Source organism: Solea solea, chromosome 11 (genome assembly GCF_958295425.1).
Source record: "Solea solea chromosome 11, fSolSol10.1, whole genome shotgun sequence".
NCBI classification, from domain to species: Eukaryota; Metazoa; Chordata; class Actinopteri; order Pleuronectiformes; family Soleidae; genus Solea; species Solea solea.
Genome location: NC_081144.1, coordinates 4,610,840 through 4,628,537, shown reverse-complemented (window position 1 = coordinate 4,628,537; position 17,698 = coordinate 4,610,840). Strand labels below are relative to the sequence as shown.

The 17,698-nt window shown below is 40.8% G+C and overlaps 1 protein-coding gene and 1 non-coding gene across 2 annotated transcripts; one reads left to right on the top strand and one right to left on the bottom strand.

Annotated features, from left to right (window-relative positions):
• Positions 1-4,390: 4,390 nt before the first annotated feature.
• Positions 4,391-16,082, bottom strand: zgc:113278 (Translocating chain-associated membrane protein 1-like 1-like). Its single transcript, XM_058643327.1, has 11 exons — positions 15,662-16,082; positions 13,368-13,428; positions 13,121-13,239; positions 11,648-11,764; positions 11,500-11,558; positions 11,175-11,259; positions 8,979-9,049; positions 8,715-8,819; positions 8,477-8,620; positions 7,113-7,273; positions 4,391-5,693 (listed from the first exon to the last, which is right to left on the bottom strand). The coding sequence occupies exons 1-11, from the start codon at positions 15,779-15,781 to the stop codon at positions 5,620-5,622; spliced, it is 1,116 nt and encodes a 371-aa protein (XP_058499310.1). The 5' UTR covers positions 15,782-16,082; the 3' UTR covers positions 4,391-5,619.
• A 1,320-nt stretch (positions 16,083-17,402) lies between these two features.
• On the top strand, positions 17,403-17,475 carry trnak-cuu (transfer RNA lysine (anticodon CUU)). The gene has a single exon. It is a non-coding gene; the product is annotated as a tRNA-Lys (tRNA).
• Positions 17,476-17,698: the final 223 nt, after the last annotated feature.

Sequence of the window (17,698 nt, the reverse complement as noted above, 5' to 3'; positions counted from 1 at the left end):
TGCACAACAGTGAGGCTCATAATGTAATCATTCCTCTTTTGGATTTGTGTAAATACAGATTTTAAACCCATTAAGTGGTTGATTTTCATCAGCTGCACAGTAAAAAGACAGGCTTTTTAAAAGACAGCTGAGCTGCACGCTGTGTGATAACACCACATTTCCGTCTGACTGGTGATTTATTAATGCAGGTCTGCATGCAGCTCTGCCCCTGCAGACTGTGCTGCCTCTCTGTCCCTCAGGCTAAAAAGCTCAGTGTTGCCCCCTGGCGGTAATTAGCCAGGAAGCAGACTTTGGCCAATATTTCATCACGTCTCCTGACACCACATTCCCTGTGGGTAGCATTAAAAAAAAAAAAGTGGTTAAACTCGAGTTCTCAAATGATTTTCTCAGCAGCCACTTTATTAGGCACACCTGTTCAACTGCTCATTAATGCATAAATAAAAGCAGCTATCATTGTTATTATTATTTTTAAAGTCTGTGGGGTAATAATTATCTATATTTACACTGCATTGGGTTGATACAGCAGAAGTGTTCATATTATTAATGTATTCAGGAGTTGAAAAAGGAACCAAAAAAATTCCTTTTCGAACATGTACTGTGCCATAAATAATTTGTGTTACTTGTCTTTCTCGCTCCGTGTTTCCTTTTGTTTAATTTTTTTGGTCTTTCATTCATGTACAGGTTCTTATTCATTCATTCATCTGGCCTGTCACATCTCTGCGGCATCTCCGGTCAAGACGACCTGCTTAAACTCAGCCTGAGCACCAGAGGGAGGAAGTTAATTTAAGGGACTTTGAACGAGGATCTACTGGGATTTTCATGTACAACCATCTCTGGAAAAGGAGTAAATATCCAGTGAGTTGGAGTTCTCTGGGAGAAAATGCCTTGTTGAGGTCAGAGGTCAGAGGAGGATGACCAGTGTGGTTTGAAATGATAAAAAAAGGCAACAGTAATTTGAATATACAAGTGTTGCAAAAACATGGAATAAAAATCATCGATCATTGAAGCAGATCGGCTACAGCAGCAGACCACACTGCTCAATTAGGTTGTTCCTAATAAAGTGGCCAGTGAATGCATAAGCTGAAACAGGTGATCACTGTTATTATTATCATTATTATTGTTGATAAATGACTAACTCTGAGAGTTTAAATGTCTACACATGTTCAAACAATTTTGTGTACTGATCCAAAGCTTTATTCAAACATGAAACAATAAAAACAATAATAAAAAAAATGGTGACGAAGAAAAAAACGGTCAGAGCTCACGAGAATTTGCATAAATAGAATAATAATAATACCATCAGAGCAGTTCAGAGACAACACAACTGAAAAGGGAAATAGATCACAACATCTTTAGACAAGCGGCGGCAAAACGAAAAACCAGTCGAGGACAATGAGTGAGTTGAGTTTTTAAGCGCTTGTGTATTCAAATTAGGGCTGCAACTAACCATTATACTGCTGATTAGTTGATTAAGTGGTTTGGTCCATAAATCAGTTTTTCTTCTAACCTCAAAATGATTCTGTTCTCAAATGTCATTAGTCCATAAGCCAAAGTCAATCAGTTTCAATGATTCCTTCAAATTTAAGAAGCTAAAAAAGACATTTAAACCAATTATCAAAACAGTTTAGGAATCAATTAATAATAGATGAATCATTGCAGCCTTAATTCAAATGCATCACAGATTGTTGCCACCTACAGGTCGCTCATACACATCATTTGCTGCGCGTCTCAAACAAAAAAAGAAAATGAAGTGCATTCCTGTGGGATCATATAGGCTATTGTGTCGCAAAGTGAGGAGGGTGTGACCTGCAGTGTGGCCTCATGTTTCACAGCCTCGACATCCGATGAGCAGAGTGAAGCTCAGAGATGGTTCCACGCAGCAGCAGCAGCAGCAGCAGCAGCAGCAGCAGCAGCAGCAGCAGCAGCAGCAGCAGCAGCAGCAGCAGCAGCAGCAGCAGCAGCAGCAGCACGTTCCACGTCCAGGCCTGTGAAGTAGAGAGAGAGAGAAACCGCTGCAGGACAATACTGTGCCCCTCCTCCTCTGAGTATACTGTATATTTAAAAAATAATAATAATGTGGATGACTACAGTGTCATTATGACGGCGCTTTGTTAACAATCAGGAAACGCGTAGTTGTGAAAAGCTGCGGTGAACACCTGCAGCGTAGTGTCGACTGTTGTACAACTCTTCTCTAGAATAAGGCCATGAAGTTAAACAAACCATTAGGCGGAGTACATTTTTCCTTATTTCTTTTTTTTACAGTCATACCACAACAACATACATATACCCACATTAACAGGTCAGCAAGCATCATTCTTATATATGTACTGTGTGTATATATATATATACACATATATATATATAATATTATATATTATATATATAATATAATATATACATACAGTATATACGTATATTATGTATATAAAAAACAATTCATAACATTATGGATGCAAAAACAATATCTACACGCGTGTACTGAACAACAGTGAGTTTCAACCATTTCCCCCTTTCTATAAAAATAGCTTAAAAATCTGACATATATTTTAATTAGTACAGTGTCGGGTTAAGTTTGTTTTTGTTTCTTCTTTTTTTTTTCCTCTCTCTCCGTTACATCTGAGACAGTTTAATAACAGGCTGGTACATAAATCCTCTGCTCCTCCTTCCCTCCTATGACACTGCCAGACACAGACGAAACCAACAAAGTCCCAATAAGGAGCACTAAAGTAGCACTAAAAAACAAAACAAAAAAAATGAATGGCATCTTCACCTCCTCCATGTTCAGACCTGGTGTTAGCGTCCCTCCTCGGTGAAGCCATAAGTACCTAAGTTTATGTCCGTCATAAAAAAAAGCATCTTGGATGCTTCTCCTGTGACCACATAAGATCACATTTGGGCTTCTTCGCCACCTTTATTCAAATACACACCGATGTCATGTCGGTGACCTTTGCGTTACTGTTACATTCATGCATGATTGGAGATTAATGTACAAAAACTATAAATATGAAGCTGCTGAGGATCAGAGGACCTCAGACGTCTCCATCACCTCTGAGCTGACTTCAGAAATACTGTTCTACTGTATATACCAGGGTATGTGATCAGAGTGGAGCCAAGGAATTTTTGGAGTGTGTAGAAAATGAAACAAATAACGAAAAATATATCCAAAAACATGCAGATTTTTGGGGGATTAGGCAAATTGTCCGTTTACGACCCTCATGTGGAGGATAAAGCGGTAGAAGATGAGTGAATAGTAATTAGAGTCACCTAATCTATTGAACGATTGATAAACACTGCACTACATGATACTGTGCTCACACAAACTACATAGCAACATGTCCATGGATTAAAAAGACAAGAAAAGTACTTTGTGTCCGACTGACAAATAAGTAAAGGAGTGTTTTTACAAACACAAGTGGCATCATTTTGGAATTCTCTGTGTGGGTTTGTGAGGTTGTCCCGACGTTCCGCAAGTTTTCCAACTGAAGGTACCCCCCCCTTAATTTGGACATTGTAACTTCCAGCTACAACTGGAACGCACCACTATGTGTTTTAAGAACCTGCGTTCCTGAATTCCCAGGCGCGTGACCACATACGTCCTCAAACTGTGACTGCAGGACACATTCAGTGTTCAGACCTGTATCTGCCCGTGATCCACTCACTCAGGACGGACGTGAACACCAGGTTTGAACAAGGTCACAGACTCACACTGCAGCCGTCAAGCAGTACAGTCTTCTCTGTACAGAACTTGGTCCATGACAGAGTGCAGCCAACAGAACAAGAAGTGTGCTCTATAGCAATGTCAGGATCATTGAAAAGGTAAAAGCAGGAGGGACAAAAACAAACAGAAATCACAAAGAAATCTCTCTCACACACGGCTGGGTATCTTAAAAAAGCCGGGACAGAAAACAGAAGCATTTAGTAAACCAACATCCTACAGAGCATACGCACACCTAACCACAACCCAGTGTGTGACATGTAGAAGGAACCAAGACGGGCCCGAGAGAAGTCGATGAAAAAGATTGTCACGTTTCATGCTCTGCACACAAGCAATCTTGTTTTTCTTTTCTTTTAGTGTTTAGTTGTTTTTTTTTTTTGTTTGTTTTAACAAGACAAGCAATAAACATCGTTGTCATCATTCAGGCGTGGTTAACTCACAAACACACACACACACAGTAGGCAAAAACAATACTGTACACACGCTTACACACACGCACGAGTGCAGGCACAATCCCTCCCAAACAAGCTTCCCATTACAATACAATGACGTAACTTATAGGGTTAAGTGGCAAGTGGCTCGTCTCCCCCCCACCCACCCCTCACCCTGATACCCAAGAGTCCAAAAAAAAAAAAAGAAAATAAGACGAGTGAGTAAAACCATTGACGCTGTAAGGACACTTGAAGAAAGATTGTATTGTTTTGGATTAAATAAATGCAGTTGCTATGTACCGCTGTTTGCTGGTTATAGCTTTCCAAAGCATATAATAAAATAACTATCTGTAGTATATATGACAAAAATAAATAACTCAATAAATCTTGCAGCAGTTATAATAAAAGGCCACTGAATGCTTGTGTATGCTGTATATTTATATATGTGTGTGTGTGTGTGTGTGTGTGTGTGCATGAAAGAGAGATGCAAACTCAACAGCACAGGTGAGGAACTAGCCGTAAAGTTGTTAGCCTTAGACCCCCATGCATTGACGTTACTCTATAGAAGCCTCAAATACAGGTTCTTGCTCAAGATTCCCCATCATGCCATTGGTAAAAGACTGTGGACTGTGTGTGTGTGTGTGTGTGTGTGTGTGTGTGTGCAGCAGAGCATCACAGGTTACAGCACAGCTTCATCTTGGCGAGTTCGTCCTGGGACAGGCTGGTTACCAGCCTAGTGAAAGGAAAACAAACAAAAAAAGCGAACAAAAGTGCCTCAATCCGCTAGAATATTGGATTTCAAAGGCAGAGGTTGTCTGGAATTGGCAGTATATGATCGAGAAGTTAAAGACGAGCTTCCGTTTTCTGGCTACAGCTACGTCAAATACCAATAACAGCACACGTCTTCCTCTGGAGCGACTACGTCAGGAGCTTTTTTTCCTGACGGCAGCAGAATAACGCAGTGCTGTGCTGCAGAGGAAACCCGGCTTTAGTTTGGGCAACGAGCCACTTGTCTGTTCTGTGAAAAAAAAAATGACACCTTGTACATTAACACTTTATATTAAGTTGCCCTAAAGTCAAAACTCACTTTTTTAAGGTACGGTGATATTAACTGATTTGACCGTCAAATTACCGAAGAGCAACTCCGTTTAAAATACCCGACGAGTGATCGTAGTTTTTTTACACAAAAGGACACTTTGAAAGAGCGAAGTCTATCCTGTTAAAGCATCAAAACCATCTCTGCACTGCCGCCATCCCATCCGCAGAGAACCCAAATCAGGAATAAATATTTCGAGCGGCCGGTAACACTTTTCAAAAAAAGACGGTTACAACCCCAGAAGAGGGACAGGTGTAGGTGTGTAAGGTTTCTTAGTGCGCTGAAACATTTGTTTTTGGAGAACAGTAGAGAAACATTTTGAAGTTGTGTAAAGACGTGAATGTCACATTGTCAGAACTCCCTCACTCAAGTTGTTTCTATGAAGCTTTGGCTTTTCTGGCCCGCGGTGACGTTTTCTCCTCGGACTTCACAACTCCATTGGTGGCACCTCCTGCTGAGACAAGTGGACAGAAATATCCACGATTAAGTGGATATTAACAGAAAAAACAAAAACACAATCACATTGAATTCGTTATTCCAAGTCACCAATTAGTACTGAATTGGGTCATCAGCCATGAGGAGTTGGGGGAAAGTAATTATGATCAGAGCTTCTCAGATTTCTCTCTCTGTTCTCCAACTGCAGCTGATTTCAGTCTCATCTGAATGTGCCATCTCAGTAATCATTACCGGATAATGTCAGTAAAGATTACGACGACTTTTACCTGGTGGAAAAACATCTGGAAAAATGACCCCAGGTTATACTTATCCTGTCCGAATACAGCAGTAAATATGTGTGTAAATATTCCGCCATCTGTTTACAAGTACTTTTCTGCAGATTTTCAAGCATGGATCGAGACACCATGTTGATGTCTGCACTTAAAGAATAAGATAAAGAAGCAGTGTAGTAGGCACATGACGACAGGAGGTGACGGTGGTGCAGAAATCGGGCGCCCCACAATGTCCGGGAAGTCGGGGTGAAGTTGTTTTTGGCACGTAGCCGGTGCCAGATCAGGGATCAACAGGTCCCCTTGCCCTCACATGTTGGGACCCTTGTCAGTGCACTGGGTTGCTGGGTAAGGTGACAAAACATGTGCCTTGTCTGGGGGATTACCCGCGGCAGGAGTGCACTGAACTGGTCGTAACAGCGGCTCCTAGGACAGACGGAGTGATTTACCCCTCCCAACTGAGATTTCTTATCCAGTACAAATTGGCCATTAATATTACAAATGTCCTGGGGTAAAATGACATTACTCTACCTCCCCATGTAAAACTAATCCCGTCCTAATAGGGCTTTTAGTCACATTAGACATTAGGAAAAACACTCACTAGCGAGTTAGTGCGACAAAAAAACTGACTTTCAAAATACATGTAAACCGGTCGGTCCAACTGAAAAGGAACTAAAGCGAGTTTCACAAAGTCAGACAAATACACCCAGATAATGCATGTATATCCTGAGTAAGACCACAGCAGGACTCGAGCTGGCCACATGCGTCACAGTTCCCACCTCCAGCTAATACCCGCAGACAATAGAAGAAGCCGGTAAACAGAAGAATGAGAGAACTGAGATAAAAACATGGTGAAACTCAGGCTGGTATATTTTTTGGATCACAGTGGAGACAAAATTTAAGCAATACTAACTTAAAAAAATGGATATTTATACGTTTGTGGATGGCTAATAAAAAGCCACATGCTAAACCAGAAATTAATAAGCTGGAAGGCCGCGCTTGCCTCAGAGTGAAGGAGGTGGACACACATTCAATAAATTCATCCCCCACTAGTGTGTGTGTATACTAGGACAAGTCCAGTTAAGAGTTGTAGCTCCACGTGACTGTGTATGAAAATATCACTGACCAGCTGTCTGAATACTGACCCCTAGTTGTTTCTCTCTTGTGAGGCTTGCTTTTTGGGCTGACCGTCTTCTTCTTCGAGGCCTGGTTTTGGCTGTGCTCCCTCCACTTTTTCAACTGGAAGTTAATGAATTTCCACATCATCCAGGCCTGCGTCAGGCAGATAGCTGCCAAACAAGTCATCCTGGGGAGGAAGGAAAAACAAAAGCAACATATTTGAATATAATTATCAATTGTATACTCATTGTTGTCACTGTTTTTTTGTAGGTAGGCATACTTAACTGAGGGTACATTAAAAGGAATGGTCTGCCTCTATGCTCTAAAAATGTGTCCTCAGCAGTTTAAAAGTCACAGACTGTTTATTTAGAGTTTGTGACTGCATGTTATGACTGTCTGTTGGTTTGCATTTTTCAATTAATGTTTACCGTTTTGAACAGATTGAGAAATCCATCTATTTTCTGTAATATTCTTCCTGAAAAAACGCTGTTTTCAAGCTCCTGGAAGGTTTAACAGCAACTCAACCTCCAATAATAATGTTTAAAAGCAAATGAAAGCCAGATTGAAAACACAAACTAAGCTAAGTAAAGCGCTATCCTTCTTTTGTTGTTTTTTGGGGAGTTACTTTGTGTTTCTAATATCTTGAAAAAACAAAACAGTGTTATCACATTTGTATAAAATGCTATAATATAGGCTACAGGACCTGGTCTATTACAGTTGGCCAATATCATTGTCTTGTCAACAAATGCACATGTTACCACAACGTACATCTTACAACAGTTGTAACAAACAATATCAGTTACCAACTGTAGGGGGACCCCGAGAGCAGTTCCTACTCTTTGTTACTTTTAGGCAATTCTCCTTCACATGGATTTTGTACCTTTCATTATTTTTTGTAATATGTGTAATAGTGATGGGACAATATATCATATTGCAAATCCTGTCTAGCTCACCAACATACAGTCCTTGTGATTTAATTGGGAGCGGCATCTTTCCTCATGACTTTTCTCATGACCTCATGATTCATAAAGTAATTGTATGGTCCATAAAATGTCAGAAAATGTAAATGATGACTTAAATGATTCCGTTTTAATGATTTCTTTGTTATATGGAGCAAAAAAAACAGAAAATGTACATTTAAAACATTTAAGAAGCTGAAAAATCTATTCAATCAATTAATGGAGTAATTGTTTCAGCCCTAAACAATATGTATTCTATCTATGGTGTTTGAAGTGGAGACAGAGGGCTACGCCTGTATAGATTTCAATCAACGCAATAATATTGTGAATTGCAATCACTTTGGTTAGGATAATCGTGGTGGGAAAAGTTTATATCCACCCATGCTAATATGTAAATAAATACAAATAGAAACTTTGTCTTTCTATCTTACCGTATGGTGAGCACATTAAAGTTTCCTTCGGTTAGGGAAAAGCCCTGGTTTTCTGTGCGGGGCAACCCAAAGCCAAATGTCAGCACTGAGAGTGTGAGGGTGAGGAGGCGGGCGATGACGAAAAGTAGTGCCCAGAGAGTAAAACTGTGAAGAAAAAGAAAAGGAAACGCATTGCATGAGGTAGATCTGGTCAGAAAAGTGCTTCTACACAGTAAATATTAAATGCAAACAGTTTTACCCTTTCTGCTTGTTCTCATCACTGAAGTAGAAGAGGCGTGAAGCGTGGAACAGGAGCTCCACCAGGTAGTGAGGGACCAACAACACCAGGCCCAGTCGGTGGAGACTAAACAGACAGAAAACAGAATAATGACAATTACTTTACAAAGAAATTCAACATTTTCTGTTGCTGGTTTGAAATATGTTTCAGATATACTAAATAAAAGCAATACTTCAGAATGATCTTTATTCTCGAATAAGCTCCAACAAACTTTATTACACTCACTTTAAGACATAGGCACCAGTGATGTGGACGATATAAAGGCAAATGTAGTAGAGCTGGCGGGGAATGTCTTCCTGTAAAGAAAGAAACTCTACATTAGGAAAAGAAGATTTATGCATAGTGTCCGAAAATTATACATTTGCATAACCCTCTGCTGATCCCTCACAGAGACTTGTGAAAGCACCAGCAGGGATTGAATGTGGTTAGACAGAAAATAACTGACACCACAGCATAGGTTTAGACTGCAGAGGCCTTCCACAACATCCATTTACACAGACAACAATTTATCTTCATAAGTTCTATCATTAAACATTGTTTTTTTATGCTGAAGACGCAAGAGACATATGTCTTTTCTGCCGCTTGCATTCTCATTCAATTAAAACAATAACAAAAGACTTGGTCTGATGATGTCAGGGAGCAGCGTGGGATCTTTGTCTTTTCTGTCTTCACACTGAAGAGTCCTGGCATTTTATTGAGTACAGACAAGGATTTAGAGCATTTAAAAGAGTATTACTTATGGCAAAGACAAACCCTATGAAAAAGAGGATTCTGATTGTTATTCTTTAGGTTTCTCCCTTTAGGAGTCACCACAGCAGATCATCTGCCTCCTTCTTGTCCTTTGTGTCCTCTTCTGTTACACCAACTGTCCTCATGTCCTCCTTCACAACATCCATGAACCTTCTCTGTGGTCCAGTACCTCTTTTCCTCCTGCCTGGCAGCTCCATCTTTGGTCCAATAATAGTGAGATAATCACTATCTCACCTCTGCATGTGACCACAGCATCTCAACCTGGCCTCTCTTACTTTATTTCCAAACTGTTCAACCCCCTAACACGCCCATTTCTAATCCTGTCCATCCTGCACATGACCAAACATCTTACTCAAAGCAACACCTCTGCTGAGAGGATGACGTCATTAACAGGCAATGAATGAAACTGAATGTAAGCAGTAAGTACTAGGGCTGTAACGATACACCAAACCCACGATTCGATTCGTATCACGATTTTTGACCCACGATTCAATTTGTATCACGATTTATTTTTTATTTGGGGGGGGGGGGCATTATTTTTTATTAAATAACGTTTGAAAAACCTTTATAAACTGAACACCAAAGAACAAGATTAACTATGCAAATTATTAACAATATAAATAGCCATACATAGCCAAACCTATAACACTTCTGTTTTCTTTGTCACAAAATACTGTTGAAAAACAAACAGAACTAAACTCCACTGTGGAGATGATTCGAGCATGTTGAAAATTCTTCTTCAATCAAGTTCTCTTACATTTACAAAGTAAATTAAATGGCTACTGTTTCACACTGAGGTAACTGAGGCTTACTGCCTGTGCTGCAAACCACAAATCAAGTAAGTAAACATTAAACAAATAAACAACTTCTTTCTCTTAAGAAAAAACAAACTCGTTGTGGAGTTGATTTAAGGGAGTTGAAAATTCTTCTTCTTCAGAAGAAGAGGCTTGCTCTCTGTGCTGTGACAAAGTCACCTGCAGTGACCAGCTTGTGTAAGGGCAGCTGTAGCATCACCTGTTTCTCCTTCAACACAGCTGCAGCTGTTGTGCTGCAGTGGAAAAACCTGACAACTTTCCTCACTCTGCCGAGGAGTCGGGACATCTGGTGAACGCCCATCCCGCCGCTTCGACAGCATTGGCAATTTTCCTGCCGTTATCTGTTGTCACCTAAAGCACTTACGGCAAATTGTGTGGGTCTTGTCGACTACACGATTGCCGTCCTTTATCTCCACCAGGTAGCCGAAATGTTGCCATACTGCTGACTTAAATGAAGAGGGAGGATCCGCTATTTCTGGGTTGGTTGCCATGTTTCCTCACGTTCTTCTTCAACTAGCTCAACTTTTGCAGGCAGGCGTCACAGGATTCATTGGATCTGAACTGGAGCGATAACTCTGGGAGTTGGAAGGGGTGTGTCGTGATTCTGCCTTATCACACCGTGACACAGGATTGTGGATCTGAGTGTCGCGATTTCGGTTTCATATTGCATATTGTTACAGCCCTAGTAAGTACACTGTATTTGTTAAGATGTCAAATAGATGACATGTCAATAAAAACCCAAATTCTACAGCCAATGTGACATCTAATAGCTACAGTACCACTCTTTTCCATTAATGGGTTGCTGCCCTGTCAAAGCAGGAAAACCTGCATGGGAATACAAAACGGATTGTCTTACCTTCCGTACTTTTTGGAAGTACAGCTCAGGAAGCGCATGGAGCCAATAGGCAATTTGGCAAATGTAGAAGAACTTGACCTGAAAACTAGGACAGAGAAGAGGTTGTGCAGAGGAAAAAGGCCCAGGTGTTATTTAAACATGATCATGGGTCACAATATACAGGAGTTTGTGTTGTTCTGTGATGCTGTACTGTTCTGTAACTGATTAATATACAGGAGTGTATATAAGGAGTGAGAGAAGTGAGGGAAACACAGGCAGAATCCAAAAGTGCAACTGGAAAAATCACAAAAAGGCTGCAATTTAGAACATACACAACTTTACTTACACCATGTGAGTGTGTGGGTAACCCTCCCATAAGAAAGTAGGATTTGTTGCAAAGTCCTCCTGTCAGAGAAAAGAAGGCACCGCGTGAGATAAAGCCTAAAAGCAGGAGACTGAGACCATGCGTTGGTGTGACCCCCGACCGATCGTACCGCCGTTAGGATGCTGCAGCCCCAGATGAAGGAGAACAGGTAGAACACGGCGAGTTGTCCCGACTCGTTGAACTTGCTGTGCTTGGTTTTTGACAGATGCAACCTCCTGTTCATTTTCTGAAAATCAATAAAAGCATTACAAAGGGATGGACACATTGTTAATACTGTTCGTCTCAACTTTCTTCTTTTTATGTACCACTTTTACTCTTACTTTTAGCTTTTCTGGCACCCAAAGTGAGTGTCTGCCAAGTCCCGAGCCAAAGCTTACATCTGCCTAGTTAACAGCCGTGCACAGCAAACTATTGCTTTTAACAACTGTCAGTACAATTAATATCCCTCACTTAAGTTTAAAGAGAAAGACCAGAGAGCAGAGCAGAATCCTGATGTGTTTGTGTCCAATATGTCGTTAAACTGTGACCAAAGTGGTGAAAATGTTGCTTCTCTACATGTTTGTTAAACAGGTGGTTTGATACTGGAGCATTTTCGTTTATATTCTGAAATAAAAAGTGATGAGCGTTGTCGTTACAGTTCCTGCTTCTGGTCGCCACTAAAGCGCGTGTGAGCGCATACAGAGACATAGTGGGAGTGGATGAAAATGAGGCTACATTATTATAATATATGCTTCGGTTTGCAGCGTTATTTCTATGAAAATCTATTTTATATCCAAGCAAAATTGGAATGGAAACTGAAATATCTCTATATGAATCTATATCAAATTAAATCGAACCAAAAGTCAAATTGAATTTGGACTAATAATCGCACGTATATAGTCACCACGACTGCTACAGCCACAGCTGTACTACATGAAGAACCTGCTCAGTAAAGAAGCCGATAGCCAGTGCATGTGGAAAACTCTGCAGCTGGAGTAAATGATCTTGGAGAGGTGATCAGGGTTAAAAAAAAATAAAAAATGCCACAGTTAACTTTGATTCAATACTTGATGGACGTGTGAAGTATACAAAACTGCTGGTAACATAGTTAGAACGGTCACAGCCAGTGACCTGTGTTAGGATAAAAAGAGTTGCCTCTTTGTCCATCTCCTCCACAAATATTGCAATTTAGTTTCTTTGACCTTAAAGAATAAGTTGCAAATGTTTCAGTCGGAGCAGTTCAAGAGAACACGCTACAGTGTCCTTGACACCAAATCACGTATTAAATGCATTTCTTGTACACTTGTATCTAGCTGGCAATCAAAGGTCACACAGGTGGAACGACTCGATTTTTTTATTTACAAAAGCATCTACAAGTCAAGTCAGAAAAATCCTGCAATCAAGATGACACTCAAGGTGCCCTTTGAAATGAAAGAATATACAAAATTACAATTGTAGGAAACGTGGAGGGTGAGATTTTATGATGCTTAAAAAGAAATGTACACGGTGATAAGTAACAAATATGAGTTTCTTATTCACTTATGCCACGTTTATACATATCAAGTGTTAAAAGGTACGATGGCTGGTGAGGGCTGATACTCACGTCCAGGATATATTCTTGTATCAAGGCATGAAGAATGACCGCAATGAGCAGATAGAAGAACACAGTGGCCACGTCTTTGGGGCCGTACTGGTAAAGGTTTACAGGCTCGCTCCTCTCATCTGCATAAAAATGAAAAACAATGTTGAAACTGTAAAGCATGGACAAAAGCTCAAGAGGAGGAAGGAGGAGATAAATGAAGGGTTTTTATTTAGAAATCAAAATACTGGACCATTAAATGTTTACTCACCAAGAACTTGTGTTACGTTGTACTGGACTGTGATGAACATGATGGCAAACTTTGCTGTGACCTGGAAAGCAAATAAAGAAGGGGGATTAATTCAATTTACCTGGTTACAGTTTAATCTGAAATCATGTGTGTTCAGGATTGATTTAGATACTTCATTAATCCCTTAGGGAAATTATTCTCTGCATTTTGACCCATCCTAGAATTAGGAGCAGTGGGCTGCCACACTGAGTAGCACCCGGGGAGCAATGGGGGTTGGGTTCCTTGCTCAGGGGTACCCCAGCCCTTTCGACCTGGTGGGGACTTCAACTGGCGACCTTCCGGTTACAAGCCAAGTTCCCTTTCCACTTGGCCACAGGTTGATAATCACACATGCAGGGTGCCTTTTCAACAACGGTAAGAAGGAGCAAGTTTCTTCAGTTTTACCCGATTCCTAAGTGGGATAAGAAGTAAGTGGGATAATGGAAGACAACACAGTGAAAAGAATATAACCTCTCCTATTCTTTCAGATTTTCTTCTTTGGCGAAGCAGCTATCATGATGTATTGTATTGATTGTCTTGCAATACTGAGAAATGCTATAGACTGCCACGGAACGTGTATCATGTCACAACTTAAACAGCAATTCCTATCGGATAGAAGCATTTGTTTTATCTTGTTTGTTAAGAGATGTTTATCATCACATCCAACTTCATATTTATCGGACCGCTTGTATTGATTGATGAAAAGGTGGCTGTACAAAGTCATGGAGGCAATACATCATGATGCAGTGTGCAATCCAATCAAACCGTTGACATCATAATCATAATCAAATCAAATCGTAAGACCAGTAAAGATCGGAATACTTCATATCTTCATCTGATCATAACCTTAATCAGAGAATGCCGTTTACGTGACGGTGTCTCATTACCTCTGCCAGGTTTGTTTCAGAGTTGTGTAATGCAACAAGGAAAGGACAGATTATGTTTTCAATTGTTAAAGGGGCTGTGACTATAGTTTAAAATGGGTCCTGCATTTTAAAGAGAGCACTGTCCCTGAGGTTGCCAGGTAGTTTGAGGAAATATTTCAACAGGCTGAAATTTTAATTTTATGGCCTAATACCATGGTTCTCAAACTGTGGTCTGTGCACCACCAAGTGGTACTATTTTTGACAAGTGTCCACAACACAAGAAATTTCTACTTTCCTGTCCATTTCGGCCACACATCAGAGTTCAGTGTGATTAAAATGAGTCTGGTGATTTACTGTAGTATGGATTTTGAAGGATGTTATCAAACCTGGACAACATTGAAAAAGCTGCCGTGTCCACAGATTTTTTTATTCAAACAACTTTAACTGTGGTACGTATGTGTCATCAGGTGGTACTCGGAGGACATTCATACTGTTCTACTCCTATACCAGGGCATGTGATGGGAGTGGAACTAAGGAACTTTGACTGGAGTGTGTAGAAAATTAAACAAATAAATAATACAAAAAAATTGTAATAGATTAAACAATAATTAGAGTCACCTTATATCTCACTCCATCTTCATCTAATTTCACTATACCAGCATGTGAAATATGTGAGGAGGAGGAGGATGATGATGATGATGATGATGATGATGATGATGATGATGAGAGAGCAAATTATCTTATTGGAAATAAATCTGCCTCCTGTGAAAAGTCTGTAGCTGACTTTGCTCGATATTATAATATAAATATATCAATATTTTCTCAGGTGGTACTTGGTAATCAAAGTTTGAGAACCACTGGCCTAAAACAATACATTTCTTACACACAGTTTGGGGTTAACACAGTGTCAGGATGAGAGGGCTTTCATCTGCATAATTGTGGGCATCTTTCTCCTCGCAGATGAAGGCTGATTTAACCCTTTAGAGTGTGGTGGTTGACAGGTTAGTTAGTGGATAGCTATCGGGTTTCATTGAAACGTGACTAGTCGCAGGAGTCAGCTGCAGCGGAGACAAACGGCTGTTGATGAAATGTGTAGCAGACAAACAGTACTGTCTCGCCGCTTCTTTTTATGGCGAAGGGCCAGATACACGTTTAACCGTGGAGGCAGCAGGTTTATTAGCCCACTTGCAAAGTGACCTGTTAGTTGAGCCTGTGGGCCTCCTCACCATCTTCTTTTGGTAATCAGTGAGACACATGAGACATGAAGGAGAGGGAGAGAGAGAGAGAAAGAAAGAGAGGGAGCGAGAGACGCTAGTGCCCTGCCCCTGGAGATCTGCTGTCATGTCAGCTAACGCCAGCTAGCAGCTAACATCTAACATCAGTGGGCTAACGACAGCTCGCACACTGTACCTCAAACATCAGGCCGAGGAGGATAATCATGGCCAAACACGAGACCATGTCGGCGTGATTCTGGATCACAAACTCGTGGCTCAGCACCGGAGGGCTCTTGTTTTTCTTGCGGAAGCCCATGGCTCACGGACACGGCTCTCCCTTCTCTGTGTCCAGGGGTTGTTGAGGGCTAGCTTCCCCGCGCTGGCTGCACGTCTCGACTTGGTGGCAGGGTGCTAGCGCTGCTCCGCTGGGTCAGTGTCGCTCCAACGGCCGTCCGTAAGCACAGTGAACCGCTGCTCGCGTGCTTAAAAACGGTCATGTAGACACATCGCACAGGAGAGACCACTACACCGCTGCACTACACCCACTTTTTGCTGCTGTCTGTAAAGTCAGATGACGGGGCCCTCCCACTTCAAACAACTATAACCCCCCCATTCACGAACCGCCCAGCACCGTTGACGTAGAAGGAGAACCCAGGTCTGTGGTGCCTTCACGTACTTCATGTAAATAATTCAGCAGTGGCGTGCGAAGACATTTGGAAAGGCAGGGACGAAAATTGAAAGGGCACCTTCTGTGCACCCTAGTAAGGCAGACATGTCTAAAGTACATCTTCTACAGCACTGAATTTCATTTCCTCTAATGGCAGTAGGGAACTTCATAACAGCACCCCCTTTTGATTGGAAGGGCTCCCATAGGTGAATGTAAATAAGAAAACAAAAAAATTTGAATTTTTATTGCGGAAAATGTCAATCTTATCAACAGAGGTAAGTACGGTGGCCCTGAAGGCCAACACAAACATCACAGAAAACACAACAGCAGCCACACCAAAGAAGAACAAAAGGTCCCATGTGGCCAAAACTTCACTGGTAGCAGTGGAAAGAGTCTCAGAATAAAAAATATAGTGGATGATCTGCCTCCATCCTCTGTTCCAGCAACTGTCCTTCTTCACAACATCCATGAACCTTCTCTGTGGTCTTCCCTTCTCCTTCTGCCAGGCATCTCCACCCTCGATCATAAGCTTTCTAGATCACATACACACAGTACATCTATAGACACAGTACAACTTGTACTGCTGCTCGCTATTTTCACTTCTTTCCTTAACCAAACTCTTTCCCACTTGTTCATGGTGTAGCTGATCAACTCAATCCTCTGTAGTTACTACAGTTCTGCGCATTACCCTTGTTATTGAAGACCAATACCACTACACTTCTCTATTCCTTAGGTATTTTCTCACTCTCCAAGTTTGTGTTAAACAATCTGGTCAAAAAGCCCACTGCTCTCCCATAGACATCTCCATACCTCCACAGGCGTTGTCATCCTTTTCATAGCTGCCATCACGTTCTCTTACTAATCTCCCCTCCATCTGTTCTCCTCTCTCATTTTCCTCATTCATCAGCTCCTCAAAGTACTCAAACTAACATAGAGTGAAAAATTATTTGACTAACTTGTATTAAATAAAATACACTAACAAATAATTTTGCTCAAAACAATATACATAGACAGTAGGGTAGCTGACGGAATCTACTGAAATTCAACATAGTATACTTTTTTGGCACTAGGGGGCAGTATAAGATAGACAAGGAATAAACCACCTAACCTCCCAATTTAAGCGCGTAGCTCATAAACTGTAGTACACGTACATATTCGTCTATGTATGCTATAACCCATGTATATGATTTATACACATTATGTCTTATATAACATTTATAACGTAAAGTATTGGATCTTCATAAATATACAATTCTCTCTGTCGCAACATGCCCGGCTAGCTCAGTCGGTAGAGCATGAGACTCTTAATCTCAGGGTCGTGGGTTCGAGCCCCACGTTGGGCGATCTTCCTTTTCCCCTCCCTTCAGAAATAGCAGTTGTCTATGAACCATTGTAAATGTATTGGTCTTTGTCACAAATCTATGTATGTGAACATTTTCTTTCATTCAACACATACAAAGACACATTTTGCTATATAAAATAATATGAAAATCATTCTGCTGAAGAAATACAATACCACTACACTGTATATAGGATTTCCTTTTGTCACATCTATCTATCTATCTA